Consider the following 26,230-nt stretch of genomic DNA (forward strand, 5'->3'; position numbering starts at 1 on the left):
AGGGAATAGGGTGCTCGAGCTCGAGCCCGAGCCGGATCCACTGTTTTGGGCACACTTTGTTTTGAGAAATTTGTTAAAAGCTGCTCCAATCCACCAGCCAGTGAGGGCCCAATAATACTGAAGACACTACATTTCATATAAAGTCTGACAATGAGAAATGTCCCGCACATATCCCAGGGACAAAATATCTAATACTAGTGGGGATGCTTATAATGTGTGAGGGGGTAAATCCAAAGGGGATGCACAGATCAGTTCTTTAGAGGAGAGTGGTAGGTACTTGGAATGCACTGCCAGTGTTGGTGATGGAGAAAGATGTGATAGAGGTGTTTAAGAGACTCTTAGATATCTGAGGAGAATGGAGGCCTTTGGATGATGTATAGACAACAAGGAGTCGATTAGTTTGCCCAACATTGTGGCCAAGGGTCCTGCTCCTGTGCTGTACTCTATGTTCCTAATGTAGGATTATTGTAATTGGGTGGTTGATGGTTGGTGTAGATACTGTCTAAAGGACCTGTATTTCTATGATTCTCAGGAAGCAAATTATGGACGCATAGTTTTCACGCTGCTGATACTCGTAACTCTTGCATTATTTCAGCCTCTTACTCCAAGCCCAACCTTCAACTGGAGCCCAGCAAAGACCTGAAGCCTGGTGATGAGGTGGCCATTGCTTGCCATTCCTCGGGGGGCTACCCGCCAGCAACGGTCCAGTGGCTTGACGGGAAAGGGAGCAACATCACTGAGAACATCACGACGTCGCAGGTGGCCAATGAAGAGGGCCTGTTTGAAGTGCACAGTGTGATCCGGGTGATACTGGAGCCAAACAGCACGTATAGTTGCATGGTGAGGAACGAGCTACTGAACGAGGAGTCATTGACTTCGGCTACTATTACAGGTCAGTCCTACGTCTCGGCAATTTAAAGTCTGCTGTGCATTGGAGGGGAAAATACCTTACCAGTGTGGTCCCGAGTCTGGTGCCTGAGATTGCTGGCCCACATTGTGTCTTTTAGAGTGGCCTGGCTTCCAGATTATCAGAGTAATTCAGAGCATCTACACTCATGGAATGCCAAAATCGTCAATATTCAGTCTATTGTCATGTGCACAACTACAGTACATGTTTCAGCAGTTGCAATGAAAAACCTACTTGCAGCTTCATCACAGCACAGACCATCACTAATGCAATGTTCCCAAGGAAGTCATACTTTAAAACATTAATTATACAAAGCAATGCTGGAGCAACTCAACGCAGGTCCGGCAGCATCTATGGAAATGAATAAGCAGTCAATGTCTCGGGCCGAGAACTTTCTTCAGGACTGGAAAGAAAGGGTGAAGATGCCAGAATAAAACAGTGGGGGAGGGGAAGGTGGACAACTAGAAGATGAAAGGTAGCTGAGAGGAGAGTGGACCATAGGAGAAAGGGAAGGAGGAGGGTACACAGGGGGAGGGGGAGGTGATAGGTTGCTGATGAGGTAAGAGGCCAGAGACAGAAATTGAAGAAGAGGGGAGGGTGAGGGATTTTATTTTACTGGAAGGAGAAATTGATTTCCATGCTGTCAGGTTGAAGGTTATCCAGAGGTGGTGTCCCTCCACCCTCATGGCATATATCGGAATGGGAATGGGAATCAGAATTAAAATGTTTGGCCACAGGGAAGTTTTGCTTTCGGTTGATAGAGTGGAGGTGATCAACAAATTATGCAAGAAAGGGCACAATTAGAAGAAAAAAGTCCAATTGAATGTAAAGCGGTCATTATGTTGGTGTACTGAGGTAGTGATTAGGGATGTGAAAGCTGGTTCAAGATCCGAATGGTTGAAGGGAAGTAGTTGTTCTTGAACTTGGTGATTGGGACTTCAGGCTGCTATACTTCCTGCCTGATGGTAACTGTGAGAAGATAGCATCGTTTGGTTGGTCGGGATCTTTGATGATAGATGTTGTCTTCTTGAGGCAACACCTCGTAGATTCTATGGGGGTGGGGAAATGTGCCTGTGATGTTTTGGATGGAGTTCACTACCAACTGCAGCCTCTTATGTTTTAGTGCATTTGAATTGCCATCCCAGACTAGGAGGTAACCAGTCAGGATATTTTCGGCAGTCCATATGCAAAAGTTTGACTGTATTCATTAACATGCTGAACCTTCAAAGTTTTCTAAGAACGTAAACACACTGGTGCGCTCTCTGCATGATTGCATTTACGTACTGGACAAGGACAATGGCAGGTGTTAGTGTCCAGGAGCTTAAAGCTGTTGATCATCTCCACCTCTGGTTCACATGCTAGGCTATCTTCCCTTCCTAAGTCAACCATCAGTTCTGCACTTTTGCCGACGTTCAGTGAGAGGTTGTTGTTGAGGCACCTCTCATCCATGTGTCCTATTTTGCTCCTGTATGCCGATTCTTCACCACCCACGGTGCGTCCAATAACAGTGGTTACATCAACAAACTTGCATATGGCCTTGGAGGATTATAATGCTAAAAATGTAAAATTGTATACATCAGGAAATCTACAGATGCTGGAAATTCAAGCAACACACCAGCGTTCCACCAGCATTTTGTTTGTGTTGCATGTAAAATTGTATGCAATGTTGGTGTACACCCATGATTAAAATGCTAAGAAAAGCATGTAAACACATACACACACAATGTCTAATGTAGTCTAAGATTTCATAGACTGTACAGTGCTGAAACAGGCCCTTTACCTCTGTGGTCCATGGCAACCAAGATTCCCAGCTAAGCTAGTCCAGCTCCCACATTTGACACATATCACTCTGAACCTTTCCCATCCATGTAGCTGTCCAAATGCCTTTTAAATGTTATTGATATACCTGCATCAACAACTTCCTCTGGCAGCCCATTCATTAAACTAATCACTCTCTATATGCAAAAAAAAACTCCTTACGTTCCCTTTAAATCTCTCCTCTCACCGTAAACCTATGTTGCCTGGTTCTTAATTCTCAACCCTGGGAAAAGATTGTATGCACTCACCCTATCTATGGCCCTCATGATTTTAGATACTTCTGTAAGATCCCCCTCATTCTCCTACACTTCAATAAACCAAGTCCTGGCTTCTCAACCCCTCTCTATAACTCTGTACCTCAAGTTTTATGCTGCTCCATTATTTTGTCAGTTTAAACACTGGCCCAGATTGACTGCAAAGATGAGGTGTTGGGATCCAAGGCAAGAGCCGATTTTGCTTGTTCTGTGCAATGGTCACTCCTCTCTCCATGGAGCTAAGGCTATGAAGTCTGCCCTGGCTGTTGTGCTCCATGTCCGCTAATATGATGAATTGATAAAAGAGGTTTTGGGCTTCCTCCAGGCTGTTGCGGGGTTCCGGTCTGAGGACTCACTTTTGGTTCGGGATGCTGTTGTTTGCTTCAGTTGTTTGCAGGATCTGTATTTTTTTTTTCTTTCTCTTGTGTACTGGGTTTTTATTTTTATTTTTACTCCTTTTTTCTTCTTTAATTGGTTTCTTTCAAGTTTTTTTGCTTTGTGGCTACCTGTGAGCAATCAAATCTCAAGGCTGTATTATTTATACATTCTTTGACGATAAATTGTACTTTGAATCTTTACCTTTACTTTGATAAAGATCTTTACCAAAAGATCTTTATCTTTATCTTTACTTTGCATCTCATCCCCCTTTGATTTCAATTGGCTGCCATGCTTGAATTGGCTTCCCTGCTCCTGGGCAGATCCCTGCATGAGAGGCAAGTAGCTGGCACCGACCCATAAGGACCTCAGCATCAGCTAGAACTCTACTGAGCAGAGGGGAAAGCCATACTCTCCCCTCAGACATCAACCCAGTTACAGCACACTTCCAGAAGATCCATCGGTAGATTGTCCCCTAAAATCTTACAACAAAACCTCCCCAGTTACTGATTATTTTCTTAAAAATATATATAGAGTCGTACAGCGCAGAAACAGGGCCTACCATCCAACTGGAGCAAAGCTGAGCAGGGAGCTAGTTCCATTTGCCATTTCCATTTGGCCTCTATCCCTCGAAACCTTTCAGATATTATTAATATATGCACCTTAACCACTCTTGCTGGCAGCTTATTCCATAAATTGGAAGAATTTATCTCTGCTGTGTAAGGGACTCTCAACATCGCCATATGTTTTGAAATTTTGGGCATATGGTTTGCCTTTAATGAAGATTGTGGAGGAAATGCACACCTACCAGTCAGTGTGATAATGGAATAAACTACATTCGTTGCAGCAATAGCATGTAGATTCACGATTCCAGATTCAAGATAGTTTGGAGTGATTTGTCAGTACAGAGGAGTAAAGGAAAATGAAGTGGCTGTGTCGCGCTGTATCCTTGGACCCAAGAGCAGGATCATACAGAGACTTGGAGGATTAAACAAAGTTAGGAATTTTATTTACAAAAGAGATGAAGCGAAACAGTAGAACTTACAAGGACTTGGATAACTCCACCAGAGTCAGGACAACCAAACCAGTTTAAATACACTCCAGGGCATGAAAGTCTCTGTGCCCATTTAATAAAACTCCAAACTAATTACAAGCTTACAAGTAACTGTTCTAATAACAGACATAAGTCCAAGGCTATTTAATTGGTCTCCTGTGAAGTCTTAGAGAATTATTTGGAAGAAATTGAGGACAATTACAACTTAAATATAAACTAGAGAAGACCTAACAAAAACATATAAGAAACCCAAAATGCAACAATACAGAAAATTCCAATTGATAAAACGCAGAGAATACAAAAAAACACAACAGCAAAAAAAAACTCAGAGCCCTCAGAAAACTCTAACAATGACCCAAGGTAGTGGCAGATTGTTACTCTGGATCCTGTGCAGCATAACATACACAATAAGCACAAGAAGATATGGAACTACCTTGCAAATCTGGGAGTAAAGTAACAGTGAGAGATTGTCTAGTGTTTTTAAGTATTATCCTTCAAGAAGGCTGTTTGGCTGAAGTCAATGTTTAGTTTTGGCTAATTACCACTCTTTTGTGTGTGTTGGATTAGTAAATCACTAAACGCGAACATGCCGGTTCAGCAAGCACTTAGGAAGGGAAATGCTACATTGATAAGTGTCTCACACCGTTTATATAGAGATGTGGGTGAGACCGGACCTCAACTGCTGCGTGCAGGTCTGCTGTTAAGAGTAGACTGGCAATAGACGGACAGCAGTGAAGGCTAATCAGATGGATTCCTGGAATGATGGGCTTGTGTACGAGGATAGGGCTTCTCTATTGAATTTAGAACATGTCTCACATTCTTTGGAGGCTCAATAGATATGTAATTGATAACATCCTCGACTGGGAGATGTAACCAGGAGACACAGTCTCAAAATGAATGGCTTACTGTTAAGGACCAGGGTGGGAAGAAATTTCTTCATTAGAAGATATACAGATTGATAGACTTCTAGATATTAAAAAAATCAAAGGGATGAGTATAAGAACACAGTGCTGAGTGAAAAGACCAGCTGTGAACTTATTGTTCAGCAGAGTGACTGAATGGTTTATTCCTGCTTCTATTTCACATGTTCTGCAGGGGAACTAAAATTTTCACCTTACAGTGCGTAACTGCTTTTAGTCACTGCTAACAGGTCAGTAACTATAAGGATCATACTGACGTGAAAGAATCTGAGGTTTTCTTTATGTAAGAGTTGTAATGTTGTAGGAGGGACTTCCTAAAGAGGTTGAATAAACATATTCAATGCATTTCAGTAACAATATAATAAATGGAAAGCTTGGCATAGCTGCGGGAATGAATAGGGAGTGGAGTTAATTAGAGAGCTGGTGCAGGCAAGATAGCCGAATGGCTACATTGGCTCAGATTTTGCAGATGAAACCATGAGACACACAGTCCCTACTGAACTGTAGTCAAAATTATGTAACGATGATACTCACAACCAGCTAGTGAAGATCTCTTGCTGAGATTGAGCAGTGTCAAAGTCCTATGTGGTTGGGTTTGTTAAAGCTTTCAAAGGGGTTAAGAAAATGCTGGGGATACACAGTAGGACAGTGAAGAGGAAATGGTTAAGACTTCAGGCCAGTGACATTCAGTTCTGGAAGAGTGAGAAAGTACATTCAGTGGCCGTTTTATTAGGCACACCTGCTCGTTAATGCATGTATCTCATCAGCCAATCATATGGCAGCAACATCAATGCATAAAAGCACACTGGCAAGGCCAAGAGCTTCAGTTGCTGTTCACATCAAACATTAGAGTAGGGTAGAAATGCATTCTAATTGACTTTGATTGTTAGTGCTGGACGAGCTGAATGTCTCGGGAATTGCTGATCTCCTGGCGTTCTCATGCACAACAGTCTCTAAAGTTTGCAGAGATTGGTGTGAAAAGGGGGAGAAAAAAAGCATCTGGTGAACATCAGTTCTGTGGATGAAAAATGCCATGTTAATGAGAGAGGTCAGAGGAGAATGGCCAGACTGGTTCAAGCTGATAGGAGGTGACAGTAACTCAAGTAACTACATGGCATGCAGAAAAACATCTCTGAATGCGCAACATGTTGAACTTTAAAGTGGATAGGATACGGCAGCCGAGGGCCACACTGGGTTCTACTCCCACACCTAATAAAGTGGCCACTGGGTTTAAGTGCACTTTGATTGGCAGAGGGGTGGAGAGAACAGTGAATTCCTGAGATGGGCAGACAACAAGAGAGTCCAGATGAGGAATGTATTAGTGCTGTGAAAGGGAGAGAGGCAAATGCCTACTCATCATACCTGATCTGTCTGGAGGAGGTATAAACAGAGAAAATAAATGAGGGCAGATGAGAGAAAGTAAAGCAAACACCACTGGAACTGTGAGAGGCAGATTGTGACTTGCCGGATTTCCAAAGCAGAGGAGAATACTGCAAATTCTCTAAGTCCAAATTTCAAAGTAAATTTACTTTTAAAGTAGTCTATCACCATAACCTACCCTGAGAATCATTTTGTTGCAGACATTCACAGTAGAACAAAGAAATACAACAGAACCAATGACAACCTACACTCAAAAGACTGACCAACAATGTGCAAAAGAAGAGAAACTATACAAATACAATAAAACATATAAAATAATACTAATAAAAAAGTAAATAAACAATATTGAAAACATGAGTTACAGAGTCCTGGAAAGTGAGTCCCTATGTTGTGGAATCAGTTCAGTGTTGAGGTGAGTGAAGATATCCACTCTGGTTCCGTAGTCTGATGGCGAAAGGGTAACAACTACCTGAACCTGGTTGTGTGGGGCCTAAGGCTCCTGTACGGTCTTCCCGATGGCAGCAGAGAGAAGACAGCATGGTCTGCATGGTCTGCATGGTGAGCAGTGTTGACGTCGGTACTTCTTGTAGATGTGGTCAATGGCGGGGAGGGCTTTTTCTGTACTTGGCAGGTCAGAAAGCCTCAGTGGAGAGAGAAAAACTGCTCAGCTTGGGGATAAATGATCTTTTTTAATCATTGCTGCCGTCTGTCCCAGGAGTATTTCAAAATTATTTAAAACAAAATCAACAAATGCAAAAGACAGATATGTTAAAATATAACTAATGTACTTTTCTGAACAGTTCTAAATTCCTGTCCCAGTGAAAGGGCTCACGGATCTAGCAACTGATGGGATTTGTACAAGTCCCTGCCCTATAACTGGCAACAAAAGGGTTTCACAGGGCAGATGTTGAAATGTTTTCACTGGAGTTTAGGATCAAGAAGATGTAGTTACAAAATAAAGGGCTGCTAATTTAAAGCCAAAAGAAGCTTCTCTCAGAGGGGATTGAACCTCTGGAGCTCTCTGACTCCAAGGATGGTGGCGAAACTTTAAGCCAGAGGTAGGTAACTGTTTGAAATATCTTGCATAAGCTAATAATTCAAACTTACTGCCTTAAAGGAAGTTTACTGTGGGCTGAAGAGCCTATTTCTGTTTGGTACTGCTTTAAAGATGGCTGGGGAAAGCTACAAAGAATACAGGCCCTGTGTTGCAGACTCAGTGTTACAGGGGGTGCATTGAGAGAAATTGGCACCATGATTGCTTAGACAAGTTCTGAGAGTCCCAGATAATAAAACCGTAGCATTTTTTTTGTGTTATTGTTTCACAGCAAGTACAAGTGTGTGAGGAGGTGTTGTAAGAGATTATTCAACACACCACCAAAAAAGATGTACACAGAGGCCATTTGTCAAGATTCAAAGGTTCATTTTATTGTCAAAGTATGTATGTACAATACAACTTCGATATTCACCTTCTCCAGATAGCCATAAAATACAGAAAAAACACGAGAGCCATTGAAAGAAAAGCCATCAAACCCCTCACCACACAAAAGCCATCAAACCATCCCCTTCACCACACAGAAAAACCGACAGATCACCAACATAGAAAACAGCAGCAGAATCATCAAAAACTCCAAACCCGTAACTCTGTCCCTCTCAAAAAAAATGACACCAACAAAGCCTCAACTCCCCCCACAAAAAAAGGACAGTGCCAACAGCCCCAAACCTCCAACCCCCTCTCCTACACACATAAACCAGCAGATTGCCTCACAGAAAAAACAAGAACATCAGACCTTAAATCCCCAACCCCTCCCTCACATAAAAACCAACACATTGCCCCCTCAGAACTCCACCCCACCAATCAGCAACAAGAGAGAAAACACAGAAAACTGAAGGAGACCATCTACTGTTGGAAATAATGGATCAGGAGCACCTTCTAATCCATTAGATTTAGGATGGAAAACCGTGACACGTGTACCATTGGACTTCAGGGTACTTGTGTACCATTGTTGTGCACCAGATACTTGTACTCCCATTCAGTCTGTCCCAAACTACTTTTAATTTCCAATTCCAGTCTTCAAACTAGCTCCTGCTGCTATAAGACCTTAAGACATAGGAGCAGAATTTGGCCTTTCAGCCCATTGAATCTGCTCCACCATTCCGTCAAGACTGATACCGGATCCCACTCAACCTCATACACTCGCCTTCTCACCATATCCTTTGATGCCCTGATGAATCAGTAAGCTATCAATTTCCACCTTAAATATATCCATGGACTTGACCTCCACCGCATGCTGTGGCAGAGCATTCCACAGATTCACTACTCTCCGGCTAAAAAAATTTTTCCTTACCTCTGTTCTAAAAGGTTGCCGCTCAATTTTGAGGCTGTGCCCTCTAGTTCTGGATCGCCTCACCACAGGAAACATCCTCACCATATTCACCCCATCTAGCCCTTTCAACATTTGGTAGGTTTCAATGAGATTCCCCTCCCCCCCTTGCATCCTTCTAATTCCAGTGAGTACAGGCCCAAAGCTGCCAAATGTTCCTCATATGTTAACCACTTCAATCCTGGAATCATCCTTTCTGAAATATGGGGCCCAAAACAATACTCCAAATGTGGCCTGATTATTGTCATATCAAGGCTCAGCATTATCTCCTTACTTTTATATTCTATTCTTCTTGAAATAAATGCCATCATCGCATTTGCCTTCTTTACCACAGACCCAACCTGTAGATTAACCTTCTGGGAATCTTGCAGGAGGACTCCTAATTCAGAAGAACATAAGATATAGGAGCAGGAGTAGGCCATCTGGCCCATTGAGCCTGCTCCACCATTTAATAAGATCATGGCCTTAGATTTATCCCCACAACCCTTAATACCCCTACTTTGGAAACAAGTCCCTCTGTACCTCTGATGTTTGAAACTTCTCTCCATTTAGATAATAGTCTGCAACATTGTTCCTTTCACCAAAATGCATTATTATACATTTCCCAACACTCCATTCCATCTGCCATTCTTTTGCCTATTCTTCCAATTTGTCTTAAGTCTTGCTACAATCACGTTGCTTCCTCAACACTACCTATCCTTCCACCTACCTTCGTATCATCTGCAAGCTTTGCCACTAAATCCTGAATTCCATTATCCAAATCATCAACTAACAATATGAAAAGTAGCGGTCCCAATACTGACCCCTGAGGAACACTACTAACCACTGGCAGCCAACCAGAAAAGGCCCTATTTATTCCCACTGGCTGTCTCCTGGCAAACATTCCTCTATCCATACCAGTATCTTTCTTGTAACGCCATAGGATTTTATCTCTAAGCAGCCTTATGTAATGCTTTCTGAAAATCCAAGTAAATGACATTCACTGCCTTTCCTTTTCCACCCTGCTTTTAGCAGATTTGTCAGGCAAGATTTCCCTTTACAGAAACCATGCTGACTTTGACTTATTTTATCATTGGTCTCCAAGTACCCCAAAACTTCATTCTTAATAATAGACTCCAATTCTTTTGCCTTCTTCCCTTCTTAAAGAGTGGAGTGACCTGTACATCCATTATCTCTTCAGCAACCTCTTTTAGGACGCTACGATGTAGTCCGTTTGATCCAGGTGACTTATCGACCTTAAGACCTTTGAGTTTGCCTAGCAGTTTTTCCTTTGTAATAGCAATGGCACTCACTCCTGATCACTGACACTCTGTCTTATCTCTTCTTGTTAGTCATTTGCTCAATCGCTGAGCTCAAAGAGCCAACATAGCTGGATCTAAGTTATATACGTTGCGAGTAATGCAGAGATCGATAACCTGAATTTATTGGAGATGAAATATAATTAGCTATTTGCTCAGTTTCAATAATGGTAAGGACTAATAATTTTATTTTTTATATATTTATTTTGGGATACAAGTTTTATTTTATTTTTGGTGTTTTTTTTTAACTTAAGACGCTGGCCCTACTAGTCCACAAGTCCCCCCCCCACCCCCTCCCATTTACAGCCATCTGCCCAATTAACCTATTAACCCGTACATCTTTGGAATGGGGGAGGAATTGGAGTACCCAGAGGAAATCCATGTGCTCACACAGAGAGTGTACAAACTGCTTAGAGATGGTGGTGGAATTGAACCAGAGTTGCTGGTGATGTTTTCACTATGTTAGCATAAATATGCATTGGAAGCTACTAATAGAAAAGTTTAGTTACACTTCATATAGGCAAATTAGCTTTGGAGGGAAAGTTAGACAGGCTGAGCTTACAGTATATCTGTAGGAGTTTGGAAGATTAAGAGCAAATTGATTGAAATATGTAAGAGGGGTCTTGAAACGACAGATATGGAGATACTTTGCCACAATGACGCCAAACTCATGTAGGCAGAGCAAAGCCTCATATTCCATCTGGGTTGCCTCTAACCTAATGGCATGAACATCAATTTCTCAAAATTCTGGTGATTTCACCCCCTCCTTCCTTTTCTCTTTTTCCCATTCCCCACTCAGGTGACCCTCTCACTTTTTCTCTGCTGTTCACCTGCCTATCACCTCCTCCTGTTTCAGGTCTTTCTTCCTGTTCTTCCATGGTGCACTGTCCTATCCGATTTCTTCTTCTACAGCCTTTTATCTCTTCTACCTATCCCCTCCCAGAATCTTACCTTGTCCCCACTCCCCCACACACCCATCTTCTCCCTCACCTGTTCTCATTTATCACCTGCCAGTTTATACTCCTCCTCCTCCTACCTCCACCTTCTCATTCTAACTTCTTCCCACTTCCTCTCCAGTCCTGATGAAGGGTCTCAGCCCAACCATCCCGTCATTCCCCTCCTGACCTGCTGAGGTTCTACCAGCGTTTTGTGTGTGTTGTAAAGGGGCGCTTACTCAAAAGAAAACTGGAGCTGGGGCTCAGTGTTTAAAAAACAAAGGCTCACCCATTTAACACAGACGTAAGATGATTTTTTTTTCTTTCAGAGGTTTGTCAATCTTTGGAACTCTTTTCCTCTAAGAGCAGTGGAAACAGAATTTGCTTCTGGAAACAGAGGCAGATGGACCAATTTGAGTAAAGGGGTGAAAGGCTACCAGAGAGCGAGCTCAGGTCACAGTCCAATCAGCTGTGATTGTACTGACTGGCAGAGCAGACCTGGAAGCCGACTGGCCTACTCCTTTACCGGATTCACAAAAGAGGTTAAGCTACTGTTTGTAGAAGAGTACCACAGCACAGAAAGAGGCCCTTTGGTCCTTCCAGTATGTGCCAACCCAGTCTAATTCCCATCTACCTGCACCAGGACCATAGGTCTCCATACCCCTCCCATTTACAGCTGTGTGCAAAAGTCTTAGGCACAAATACGTAGTTAATGCTAACTGCACAGCGCCGTATTTGTCAATGTGGAGTGGAGAGCGAGTTTGCCAATCTGGCAGGAGCAAACGATGTTGGGAATGGGGAGGGTGGAGTGCTGTGGGAGTCATGTGGGAGAGAAGGAGTGCCAGTGGTGAGAGGTGGCACTGCTGCAGACACACCCAGCCCTGAGACACCCTTGGCATCATTTGATTCCAAGTAATTGGTTTATTCGTCATTACAGAACGTCTGATGCTTCTCACTCTCTCCCCTCTCCTTTTCCCTTCTCCCTGCCCACTTCCCACTCTCAGTCCATCATATGGACCCATATCAGAATCAGGTTTATCATCACTCACATGTGTTATGAAATTTTTTTTTGTGGGAGTAATACAGTGCAATACATAAAATTACAGTGGTACTGTGCAAATGTATTAGGCTCCTGATCTGTATTTTGTGCCTAAGACTATTGCACAGCACTGTAGGTACCTGTTCAAAGTTTTCTTAAGTGTTTCAATTGAACCTGTAACCACCGCTTCCCTGGGCAGCTTGTTCCACACTCGCAATTCACTCTGACTAGAGCATTTCACCCTCAAGTTCCTGTTATATATAAGTTCCTGTTATATATTTCACCTTTCATCCTAAACCTATGAATGACCTTTAGTTTTAGTTTCACAGGTCCGGATGGGGAAAAAGCCTGCATGCATTCACACATCATAATGTCATGTCTGAATAAACATGCAGGTGGATGCAATATTATTCACTGGCAGTAGATGTCACTGGAATACCACATCCCAGGAGACAGTGAGAGACTAATGCTTTGCAGCCCAGTATTGGATGTGGAAGTCTTACTGATTCATTGTGAGTTTCTAATATTGACAGCCTAGATTAGAGTAAGTAACTTTTCCCATTCCAATCCTTGTCTTTATCCTTCAACTTCACACCTCTCATCCACTTTAGCCTCTGCATAGTGGTAAAGTCTCCCAGCATTCTTCATGGGAACGATCAACTTCGCTCCCTCCAGTTCTCAATTCCTGTACATTGTTGATTTCAGTTGATCATGCCCTCAGCTCAATAGGCTTCTAACCCTCTCAATCCCTTCACACAGCCTCTTCTCTTTTTTAAAAAAATCTTTAAAATCCACTTTTTTTGATTTATTTTATGACATTTGTCCTGAAACCTTCTCATGTGAGTCTGTGTCAAATTGTCATGGAGTCAGACAGCATTGAAGCGGGCCCTTTGGCCCAAACTCTCCATGCTAACCCAGATGTCATGGAACATTACAACAGAGAAACAGGCCCTTTGGCTCAGTTAGTCTGTCCTGAACTGTTATTCTGCCCAGTCAGATCGCTGTGCTCCTGGACCATAGCCTCCCTTGCCCTTGCCATCCTTGTACTTATCCAAATTTCTCTTAAGTGTTGAAATGGAAACAGCATCCAGAACTTTTGTTGGCTGAATGTGTTCAATAGTGCTCCTGTGAAGCATCCTGCTAATTTCACTGCAATTTGGGGAGGCCATACAGATGTAAGTTATTGTTGTCATTAAAATTTAGAGGAGCTTTGTAAATGTTGTGCATTCTCTGACCTAGTTTTTATCCAGAGAAGTCCATTATTCTGTTTGTATCCCTGGCTTCAGATGAAGGGAAAACATCAGAGAAAAATAATGACTCATATTCAGAAAAAGAATTGTGTGAGCAATGTGTTGCTAGAAATGAAGAGCATTTTTATATCGTTGCTTTCTCTACAATATTAACAAAAGGTTTTTTTATAAACATGAGAGATTCCGCAGATGCAGGAAAGACAGTGCAACATACACAAAATGCTGGAGGAACTCAGCAGTTCAGGCAGCGTCTATGGAAATGAATGAACGGTCGAGGTTATGGGCCGAGACCCTTCTTTAGGTCTGAAACGAATGGGAGAAGATGCCAGAATAAAAAGTGGGTGGAGAGGAAGGAGGACTAGCTAGAAGGTGATAAGTGAAGCCAGGTGGGTGAGAAAGGCTGGAGAAGGATGTATCTGGTAGGAGAGGAGATTGGACCTCAGGAGAAAAGGAAGAAGGAAGGGTACCAGGGGAAAGTGATAGGCAGGTAAGGAGATGAGGTAGCAGGGCCAGAGTGGGGAATGGAGGAATAGAGAAGTGAGAGGGAAAATAATAATGAGGAAAAACCGATTTTCATGTCATCAGGTTGGAGGCTATCTAGAAGGACTATGAGGTGTTGCTCCTCAAAAAGTTGTTATGATATCAGGTACTTTCTCTGAGATCACTGTGATCCCTAGTTTTCTTTATATTTTTCCTGGGTTGAATTCCATCACTGTCTGCAACGAGTTTCTATGTTCTCCTGGTGACAGAGGGAGATTCCTTTGGTGTCTGCAGTTTCCTCCCATATTGCAAAGGCAGTCCAAGTGCGACCATCAAGCAGAACTGGAGACTGCATAGTGGGCTCTGTAGCTGCACCGTCCAACTAGCAGTCAGTGCTGAAGTGGACAATGAAAAGATGGAGCCTGGGAGCCTGGAGAGGAGCAGGAGGGAGAGAAGATTGCCAGGGAGAAATCTCAGCTCAGGACTCTAAGCTGAGGTGGAACCATCAGAATCAAGTTTATGATCTCTGTCTTAAATGTCATGAAATTGTTTTTTAGCGGCAGTACAGTGCAAACACATAAAATTATTATAAATTGCAAAATAAATAAATAGTGCAGAGTGAAAGCAATACTTAGGTTGCGTTTATAGTTTCATGGGCCATTCAGAAATCTGGTGGGGAAGGGGAAGAAAGTATTCCTGTGTCATTGAGTGTGGATCTTCAGGCTCCTGTACCTCCTTCCTGGCAGTAGTAGTGAGAAGAGGAGATGTTGGGGATGGTGAAGGTCCTTTCTGATGGCTGCTGCCTTCTTGAGGCACGCTCTCTTTGATGGTGGGGCGGGTTGTGCCTGTGATGGAATTGATTACAAACCACTCAGTGATGTAACCAGGCAGAATACTCTCCAAGAAATCTCTGTAAAAACTTTCAAGACTGTGTTGCCATGGGATACCGGAGATTCCCTATTAGGGAGGCAGTTTTAATTAGGTGCTGCAAACCAACATTGTCCATCTAAGTTGCCCTTTCCACACAGCAATGCCTAGCACCACCATAGCATTCTGATAACCAGCAGGAAATCCTCAGCCATGCGGGAAATCCTCTCGTACCTGCTGGGCAGATCCATCTGCACTGAACAGAGCACACCAGTGAATGAATCCTTGCTACAATTCCATCAACTTGCTGCTCCCTCTCTCTACCTCCTGCTGAGTGATGACTCATTTAAAGAAATCAATGCCTCAGCATCAAAGGGAAGCATTCCCTGTGAGGATCTACTCGCTGCACAGTGATGTACAGAGAAATACAATACTTCCATGAGTATAGGCATCCTTTGACCACATTTGCTCACCTGCAACGGCTCCCATTAACAACATCAATCTTTGTAGGGTTTTTCGCCAAGCCTGGTTAGGTCACAAATATATCGTCATCAATTGAGGTGGCATCCTCACTGCCCAATTGAGTGTTGTTTCTGCCAAGTGCTCACATTTATATTGGTCCAACTTGTTACTTGAGGAACCAGCATTCACAACCACTGATAACCAGGGATACTGGTCAGTGGAGATCACTCAGCTATCCGGTTGGCCGAGACTCAGCAGACGCTAGCGGCCAGTGCAATAGCCAGCCCACCAGAACAATGAGTCAGGCGGCATCTATGGAGGGGAATGAACAGTTGATATTTTGGGCTGAGACCCTTTATCTGGTATGGAAAAGAAGGAGGCAGAAGCCAGAAGAAGTAGTTGGGAGAGGTGGAGAAGTACAAGCTGGCATTTGAGAGGTGAAACCAGGTGATGGGAAAGGTGAGCGGGTGGGGGAGGTGAGAGGACTTAAGAAGCTGGGAGTTGATAGATGGAAAAGGTAAAAGACTGAAGAAGAAGGAATCTTTAGAAGAGGAGAGTGGACCATGGAAGAAAGGGAAGGAGGAGGGACACCAGAGGGAAGTGATAGGTAGGTGAGGAGAAGAAGTAACCAGGATGAGGAATGGAATACCTTTCTCTTCCTAGTTGTCAATTCCCATCGAAATGTGTGAGGGCTCTGATCCTGTCACCGACTGGTATAGCACTGAGCATGGGGTTCCCTATTATAGCACTGAAGAACACCAGCGAGACTACATCTGTGCCAACTTGTGTGACTGTGAGGCTGCAGACAGCACAACCTCCCAGAAATTCTGCCCTCTGTCATGGAGGTTTCAGACAGCAGCCAGTAGGAATGTCTGGACCAGCCATGGACTGTGGCAAAGATAATAGGCTTCACTGAGATCAATAATACTCCCTGAAGTTACGATTTACCAGCTGAGGTGTACTCAGCTCTTGGGGGACTGGATGAGCTGAGACTTTCTGGAAATGAATAATGCCATGCTCCTAGTTGGCTAGAATCCAGGAGGAAGGGTAATATCTACAACAGAAGGGGAAGAGGGCGGGATTTAGGAACTGAAGGGTTAAAAGATTCTATCCCAAGATCACTGCTGATCATGTCTGTTTTGGAACTCAGAGGAAGAATCTCTGACATCCTTGCCCTGCTCAGAGATGCTGTCACTTATGTCCATGGTTGGGGGCTTGGTGTGGGGTGGCATTTCCCTGATCAGCTTGGAGCATGGGAAAGCCTTTCACAGGAACATGATGCATGACCTCTCTAAACTGAACTTGTGATGGAAATCAGGAAATTAACGGTGGTGAACAGATAGTTTCACCTTCAACTACAGAGACAGGCAGGGTTTCCCCTCTCCCTGTCTTTGTGTGGTGCATAGAAGCCTTTTCAGAATCTGTCAGGAATGGATAGGAGTGTAGGAGGGGTAACGATTTCAGACAATGGGGACACTCAGCTCACAGGCTCCCTGTATAAGAAAGATGTCACTGTCTCCTGCTTGCATTCACAGTTGGTCTGGAGGTGGATTAGTTTGAGCTGAGGGCCAGAGCCAACAGCAGGGAAGGTGAGGCCATCTTCTCTGGCAAATAGACTGACTAACCCACTGTCTGACCAGCTGAAGCTGCTGGGGATTAAGTTTGGAGCTGCCAGAATACATGACAAGAATTAGCAGGAGCCAGTGGGTAAGGTCCAACAAAAATTGGGAATGTGGGATGGTATTCCTAGATGGCAAGAGCTGTATCATTCCGTTTGAGGTGCTTTGGATGTTGCAGTCCATGGCATAGGTGTGACCCATACCCCATTCCTTCACTGAGGCACTCAAACCCGGCCATTTTCCATTTCATCAGAGGTCACCACAGGCTGAGGCTCTGCTAGTCCCTGGTGTTGTGAAGGATGGTCCTTGCCTTGTTGCTGTCCATTCTTCGTGGATGAGTTCCTTCTGGAAAACAACTTTGATCACAAGCACATGTAATTCTGCAGATCCTGGAAATCTAAAGCAAAACAGACAAAATACTGGAAAAAACTCAGCAGGTTAGGCAGCAACTATGGAAGTGAACGAACATGTGAAAGCAAATTTCAGTCCTGAATAATGGTATTAGTATAAAATGTAGACTGTTTGGTCATTTCCATGGATGTTGCCTGATCTGCTGAGTTCCTCCAGCATTTTGTGTGTTTAACCTTGATCGCAAGTCCATTACTGAATGTTTTGCAGGAGAACTACAGTACATGGTTGATACCATAAAACTTAGAACATAGAATAGTACAGCACATTACAGGCCCTTTAGCCCACAATGTTGTGCCGACCTTCAAACCCTGCCTCCCATATAAACCCCCCCACCTTAAATTCCTCCATATACCTGTCTAGTAGTCTCTTAAACTTCACTAGTGTGTCTGCCTCCACCACTGACTCAGGCAGTGCATTCCATGCACCAACCAATCTCTGAGTGAAAAACCTTCTTTTAATATCCCCCTTGAACTTCCCTCCCTTTACCTTAAAGCCATGTCCTCTTGTACTGAGCAGTGGTGCCCTGGGGAAGAGGCACTGGCTGTCCAGTCTGTCTATTCCTCTTAATATCTTGTACACCTCTATCATGTCTCCTCTCATCCTCCTTCTCTCCAAAGAGTAAAGCCCTAGCTCTCTTAATCTCTGACCATAATCCATACTCTCTAAACCAGGCAGCATCCTGGTAAATCTCCTCTGTACCCTTTCCAATGCTTCCACATCCTTCCTATACTGAGGCGACCAGAACTGGACACAGTACTCCAAATGTGGCCTAACTAGAGTTTTATACAGCTGCATCATTACATCGCGTCTCTTAAATTCTATCCCTCGACTTATGAAAGCTAACACCCCATAAGCTTTCTTAACTATCCTATCTACCTGTGAGGCAACTTTCAGAGATCTGTGGACATGTACCCCCAGATCCCTCCGCTCCTCCACTTTACCAAGTATCCTGCCATTTACTTTGTACTCTGCCTTGGAGTTTGTCCTTCCAAAGTGTACCACCTCACACTTCTCTGGGTTGAACTCCATCTGCCACTTCTCAGCCCACTTCTGCATCCTATCAATGTCTCTCTGCAATCTTTGACAATCCTCTATACTATCTACAACACCACCAACCTTTGTGTTGTCTGTAAACTTGCCAACCCACCCTTCTACCCCCACATCCAGGTCGTTAATAAAAATCACAAAAAGTAGACGTCCCAGAACAGACCCTTGTGGGACACCACTAGTCACAACCCTCCAATCTGAATGTACTGCCTCCACCATGACCCTCTGCCTTCTTCAGGCAAGCCAATTCTGAATCCACCTGGCCAAACGTTCCTGGATCCCATACCTTCTGACTTTCTGAATAAGCCTACCGTGTGGAACCTTGTTAAATGCCTTACTAAAATCCATGTAGATCACATCCACTGCTCTACCCTCATCTATTTGCCTGGTCACCTCCTCAAAGAACTCTATCAGGCTTGTTAGGCATGATCTGCCCTTCACAAAGCCATGCTGACTGTCCTTGATCAGACCATGATTCTCTAAATGCCCATAGATCCCATCTCTAAGAATCTTTTCCAACAGCTTTTCCACCACAGACGTAAGGCTCACTGGTCTATAATTACTTGAACTATCCCTACTACCTTTTTTGAACAAGGGGCCAACATTCGCCTCCCTCCAATCCTCCGGTACCATTCCCGTGGACAACGAGGACATAAAGATCCTAGCCAGATGTTCAGCAATCTCTTCCCTTGCCCTGTGGAGCAGCCTGGGGAATATTCCGTCAGGCCTTGGGACTTATCCGTCCTAATGTATTTTAACAACTCCAACACCTCCTCTCCCTTAATATTAACATGCTCCAGAACATCAACCTCACTCATATTGTCCTCACCGTCATCAAGTTCCCTCTCAGTGGTGAATACCGAAGAGAAGTATTCATTGAGGACCTCGCTCACTTCCACAGCCTCCAGGCACATCTTCCCACTTTTATCTCTAATCAGTCCTACCTTCACTCCTGTCATCCTTTTGTTCTTCACATAATTGAAGAATGTCTTGGGGTTTTCCTTTACCCTACTCGCCAAGGCCTTCTCATGCCCCCTTCTTGCTCTTCTCAGCCCCTTCTTAAGCTCCTTTCTTGCTACCCTATATTCTTCCATAGACCCATCTGATCCTTGCTTCCTAAACCTCGTGTATGCTGCCTTCTTCCACCTGACTAGATTTTCCACATCACTTGTCACCCATGGTTCCTTCACCCTACCATTCTTTATCTTCCTCACCGGAACAAATTTATCCCTAACATCCTGCAAGAGATCCCTAAACATCGACCATGTGTCCATAGTACATTTCCCTGCAAAAACATCATCCCAATTCACACCTGCAAGTTCTAGCCTTATAGCCTCATAATTTGCCCTTCCCCAATTAAAATTTTTCCTGTCCTCTCTGATTCTATCCTTTTCCATGATAATGCTAAAGGTCAGGGAGCGGTGATCACTGTCCCCCAGATGCTCACCCACTGACAGATCTGTGACCTGACCCGGTTCATTACCTAATACTAGATCTAGTATGGCATTCCCCCTAGTCGGCCTGTCAACATACTGTGACAGGAATCCACCCTGGACACACTTAACAAACTCTGCCCCATCTAAACCCTTGGAACTAATCAAGTGCCAATCAATATTAGGGAAGTTAAAGTTACCCATGATTACAACCCTGTTATTTTTGCACCTTTCCAAAATCTGCCTCCCAATCTGCTCCTCTGTATCTCTGCTGCTACCGTGGGATGGTTCATTGAGCAGCTGTCCAAACTATGTGGTAGAATGGCTCTTCATCTGAACTTAGCAACAAGCACAAAGACCTTATTTAGCTGTCTGTGAGAGGGACCCTCTCTGTTGGATCCTTACTGTACAGTTGGAGGTTTCACTCCCAACACAAACTGCCCTGGTATGGCCACTATGAGGATAAGAAAATCGTCTACCTCTTTGTTGAAAGAAAGGCTGGAGAAGGATTCAAGGATCCATATTGATGTATACCATAAGTAATTGTATAATGAAAGCCTATCTGATCTCCAGACTGATCACAGGGAAACAGACATCAAGTGGCACTGGAAGATCACCTCAGAGAAGGATGTACTTTGTTCTGTCCAATATGTTGGTCGTAAAGTGTAAGATATGTGTAAATGATTGCTGCTGATATTGAATGGTGGATCAGACTCAGTGACCTAATTCTGCTCCTGTGTCTTATGGTTTTATGGCCTTTGTGTGTGTTGCTTCATATTTCCAACATCTGCAAAGTCTGTTATGCCACACGAGTCCTTTGTTGCTTTATATGTAATTCGTATTAACTCAGTACCATCACAAATGAGTGGATTGACAAATCTATGAGTGTACAGGCACAAAATGCTGGAGGAACTCAACAGGCCAGGCAGCATCTATGGAAAAGAGTACAGTCAATGTTTCGGGCTGAAACCCTTCTGCAGGACTGGAGAAAAAAAGCTGAGGAGTAGATTTAAAAGGTGGGGGGAGGGGAGAGAGAAACACAAGGTGATAGGTGAAACAGCGAGGGGGAGGGATGAAGTAAAGAGCTGGTAAGTTGATTAGTGAAAGAGATAGAGGTCTGGAGAAGGGGAAGTCTGATAGAAGACTGAAGGCCATGGATGAAAAAAAAGGCGGGAGGAGCACCAGGGGGAGGCGGTCGGCCAGCAAGGAGCGAGGGGAAAGGGTTTGCGGAATGGTGAGGGAGGGGGTGATACTTTACTTTTGAGTCTGTTGGGATTATATACTGTGTCCGGTGCTCTCGGTGTGGCCTCTAGTATAGTGGTGAGACCTGACGTAGACTGTGAGACCACTTTGCTGAGCACCTATGCTCTGTCTGCCAGAGAAAGTGGGATCTCCCAGTGGCCACCCATTTTAATTCCACCTCCCATTCTCATTCCGATTTGTCTATCCATGACCTCTTCCACCTTCGTGATGAGGCCAGACACAGTTGGAGAAACAACACCTTATATTTTGTTTGGGAGCCTCCAACCTAATAGCATGAACACTGATTTCTTGAATTTCTGGTAATGCCCCACCACCCCTTCACCATTCCCCATCCCCTTCATCTATCAGACTCCCCCTTCTCCAGCCCTGTATCTCTTTCACTAATCAGTTTCCTAGTTATTTACTTCATCCCTGCCCCTCCCAGTTTCACTTATCACCTTGTGTTTTTCTCTCCTCTCCCCCCGCCTTTTAAATTGACTTCTCAGCTTTTTTTTCCAGTCCTGCTGAAGGGTTTCGGCCTGAAACATCGACTGTACTCTTTTCCATAGATGCAGCCTGGCCTGTTGAGTTCCTCTGGCAGTTAGTGTGTGTTGCTTGGATTTCGAGCATCTGCAGATTTTTTCATGTCTATGAGCGTACTGACTGGATGACACCCTGAATGCAAAGAAAACCATTCATAGTTTTGCATTCTGTGTGTACATTTATGAATGAAGATTATTTTTGAAATGATAAAGCAGAGGTCGTTCTCTGCTGTTGGACTGCATGCAGAGTGGCGCAATGAAACAGAGAACTGGCATCTGTCACACAGCATATCCTGGGCTTGCATGCATCATGTGAGAAGGCATCCTTGTGACTGCTTCACCATTTGGTAACTCATGGTTGACTGTACTGTGAGCTGAATGCTGTGTTCTCATCCACCCTTGGTAACCCCTCAACCTGAGGCCATGTAAATCTGGGAATTATCTGCCGGGTAGCAATGGTACATTGGCAGTTCCTTATGGAAGTAGTACAAAGACAAGAAAATCTGCAGGTGCTGGAAATCCAAGCAACACTCATGCAATGCTGGAGGAACTCAGAAGGCCAAGCAGCATTTATGGAAAAGAGTAAACTGTCAACGTTTTGCGTCAAGACTCATAATCAGGACTTCCTTATGGAAGTGTTGGCTGCATAAAAACATAACTAAGTCTGTCAGTAACTCAAGAGTAGAGACTGGGTTAGGCTGTACACCAACTGTTTTATCTGTTACATCTCCTGATCTATCAGAACCCTTTAACTTTTCCTGGAGTATCTTACCTATCTTAGTAATAGCCAATTGTTGTGATTAAGTTGGTACAGTGTAATTATTTGGAACTGTATCAAATGTAGTTTTTATTTACAGTCATCTATTTTTCCTCATGAGAAGGTGTAATCGCTGTGGTAAACATTTCCGTATCACTGAAGAACAGGTACTTTATCAACACATTCATTTGCCCTTACGTGTTGCATTTTTGACTGTTCATACAATTCATCAATCTCTGCTAATGCCTCCGTTGTAAATTTTCCATGGGTTCTAGGTATTGGACGTGCTGTTAATTTTAGAGAAGGCAATTTGAGTGATACAGTGCCTTATTCCAACAGTGTGACAGTTAATGACTCTTCACCTAAAGAGGTTTTGCAGAGATTATGGTTTCCAGATATTGGCCCTTAATGAGAACGGTTCATGCCATTTTAACACACACAACACATTGGCTTTTTAATACTGACTTTGTCTTGCATTGAGAACACAGTGATCAGTATGCAATCTTCAAAGAACAGGTTTCTACAGTGACTTTGATGGTTTTCGCATGACTTGGAGTAAAATAAATTTGAGGTAATTTTTATTTATAAGTTTTATTATATAATTTATAATGAGGGACTATAGCTGCTATTTTAATGTTAGGTTTAGCACAGCGGTTACACAAGACAGGTTAATGGATAGTAATTGCAGGAAGGTGGTCTGTGGGTACACAACTGCTTTTTATGCTGTTTGTAAGCCCTTTTTGCCTGGGTATGTGGGATTGTTATTTTTGATCCTTGAGGATTATTGATGCATTTCATATCATGAGAAAACTTGCTGATAATCTACTTTTGAAATGAAGCATTTTGTTTCATTCAGTTGGCTGACAGTGGCAAGGCCGGCATTTATTGCCCATCGGTAATTTGCTCTCGAGAAGGAAAAGGTGAGTTGTCCCCTTGACCTGCTGTAGTCCATCTGTGGTGAAGGTGCTCCTCCAGCGCAGTTGGAGAGAGAGTTCCAGGATACAGACCCAGTCATGATGAAGGAACAGCTTCCACCTCAGGATGGTGTTTAACTTAGAGGGGAGATGCTGGTGTTCACAAGCACCTGCTGCCCTTGTCCTCACTAGAGGTTGCGGGATGAGGAGGGGCTGTTGGAGTAACCTTGATGAGTGTCTGCAAAATGGTGATGCATTATTGCAATGGTAGCATAGTGGTTAGAACAATTCCTTAACAGTGCCAGCAATCATAAGCTGGGGCTCAATTCCTGCTGCATTTTTGTAAGGAGTTTGAACATTCTCCCCATGACCGCTTGGGTTTCCTACGGGTGTCTGGTTTCCTTTCCCATTCCAAAGACGTACAGTTAGTACGGTCCGTTTTGGGCTGCTATGTTGGTGTCACAAGATTGGCGGTACTTGTGGGCTGTCCAGTGCCATCTTCAGACCATGCTGGCTGTTGGCATTAAACAATGCGTTTCACTGTATGTTTCGATGTACATGTGATAACTAAGGCTGATCTTTAAGTCAGGCTGGTGTGTGCCTTAGTGGCAAACATACAACCGGTGGATTCGTATGGCAGCTGCCCTTGTCCTTCTCAGTGGCAACGTTGCAGTTTAGGGAGGTGCTATGAGCACCCTAGGTGACCATTTTGTTGATGGGACACATTGGTGCACTACACTCGAAATGCTGGAGGAACTCAGCAGGTCAGGCAGCATCCATGGATGGAAATAAACTGTTGATGTGCTGAGATCCTTCAGCAAGGTCTCAGCCCAACATGTTTATTTCCCTCCATAAATGTTGCCTGACCAAAAATCCAGCAACTGCTGAATCTCTACTGTCAGTTGTGCACTAGAATTGAAGGGAAAGAATGTTTGTGTTGGTGAGTGGGATGTCAGAGAAACAACCTGTCTTCAAAGTTCGAAGTACGAAATAGTTCAAAGTAAGTTTATTATCAATGTATGTATACAGTATGTAGCCATATACTGCACTGAGATACATTTTCTTGCAGGCATTCACTGTAGGACAAATGCATCCAGTAGAATCTTGCCTTATAAAGCTCTGAGACATGAGTGTTGTTGTAGCCACAGTTATCCATGCAACCAGAGATCATTCCAAAATGCTGTAGACTGTAAGATCATTCAGTGTAGGATCAGAATTAAGCTATATGGACAATTAACTCTGCTCTGCATCCAGTCATGCAATCAATCAAACCCACTTTCCTTCTTTCTAATAGTAACTCTTAATCTGTCGAAAAAAATTTTGCCTTGACTAGGACCAGAGGATATAGCCTCAGAATACAAGGACATCCCTTTAGAACAGAGATGAGGAGAGATTTATTCTCTGTGGAATTCATTGCCACAGATAGCTATAGAGGTCAAGTCATTGAGTATATTTAAAATGGAAGTTGATAGGTTCTTAATTAGTAGGGGCATTAAAGATTATGGGGAGAAGGCAAGAGAATGGGGTTGAGAGGGATAATAAGTCAGCCATGACGGAATGGCAGAGCAGATTCCATGGGCTGAACAGTCTAATTCTACTCCTTGTCTTATAATAACGTCAGAGCTGATTTGCACTGCAGTGACATCAGAGTGCTCAGCAGACGCATGGGCAATACCTGGCACAGAAACTCCACGACGCTACTGGTTTCAAGCCTATGACTGATAAAATTTTCCCGATCCAATGAGGGTGATGGAGTTAAGATGCAAATCGGAAATAATGCAAGTAAATGGTGAAAAAAGCTAGCAGATTGCCTTATGATTGGATGAAGATTTATCTTAAATCTTTCATGTTAATATTATAATGGGAGAGGCGGGTTCTATACCTCTTGAGAACTCTGGTGACATTGAAATCAATGGCATTGAACTTCAAATGTGCAGTTGTGATTAAAGATTAACCATATAACAATTACAGCACAGAAACAGGCCATCTCGGCCCTTTAGTCCGTGCCGAACACTTACTCTCACCTAGTCCCACCGACCTGCACTCAGCCCATAACAGACTAGAAGGGCCGAGAAGGCCTGTTTCCATGCTGTAATTGTTATATGGTTATATAACCCTCCATTCCTTTCCTGTCCATATAGCTATCCAATTTTTTTTTTTTTAAATGACAGTATCAAACCTGCCTCTAGCACTTTTACTGGAAGCTCGTTCCACACAGCTCTGAGTAAAGAAGTTCCCCTTCATGTTACCCCTAAACTTTTGCCCCTAACTCTCAACTCATGTCCTCTTGTTTGAATCTCCCCTACTCTCAATGGAAAAAGCCTTCCACATCAACTCTATCTATCCCCTCTCATAATTTTAAATACCTCTATCAAGTCCTCCCTCAACCTTCTATGCTCCAAAGACTAAAGACCTAACTTGTTCAACCTTTCTCTGTAACTTAGGTGCTGAAACCCAGGTAACATTTTAGTAAATCTTCTCTGTACTCTCTCTATTTTGTTGACATCTTTCCTATAATTCGGTGACCAGAACTGTCTACAATAAGGTTAGCTTTATTTGTCATATGTATATAGAAAATTGCAGTGAAGTGCAATGTTAGTGTCAATGACCAATACCCAAGATGTGCAAGTGTCACCATGCTTCTGACACCAACTTAGTTTGCCCACAACTTACCAACCCTAATCCATTCGTCTTTTTGCAATGTGTGTGGAAAATGGAGCACTCAGGAAATCCAAGAAGTTATGGGGAGAACGAACAAGCTCCTTACAGACGGTAGTGGGAATTGAAACCTAGCCTTTAGCTAGTGCTCTACAGCATTACACTAACTGATACGCTACCATGCCTC

General features: G+C 43.5%; 1 protein-coding gene across 5 annotated transcripts in view; it reads left to right on the top strand.

Moving 5' to 3' along the window:
- The window catches only part of cd276 (CD276 molecule), a 423,418-nt gene that overhangs the window by 131,378 nt on the left and 265,810 nt on the right, over window positions 1-26,230 (top strand). For all 5 annotated transcript variants that reach the window (XM_059946178.1, XM_059946182.1, XM_059946183.1 and 2 more), the window contains exon 4: window positions 596-892. In XM_059946178.1, coding sequence (XP_059802161.1) covers window positions 596-892 — 297 coding nt within the window. The remainder of the gene's footprint in view (window positions 1-595; window positions 893-26,230) is intronic.

This window comes from Hypanus sabinus, chromosome 21 (assembly GCF_030144855.1).
Source record: "Hypanus sabinus isolate sHypSab1 chromosome 21, sHypSab1.hap1, whole genome shotgun sequence".
Taxonomy (NCBI): Eukaryota; Metazoa; Chordata; class Chondrichthyes; order Myliobatiformes; family Dasyatidae; genus Hypanus; species Hypanus sabinus.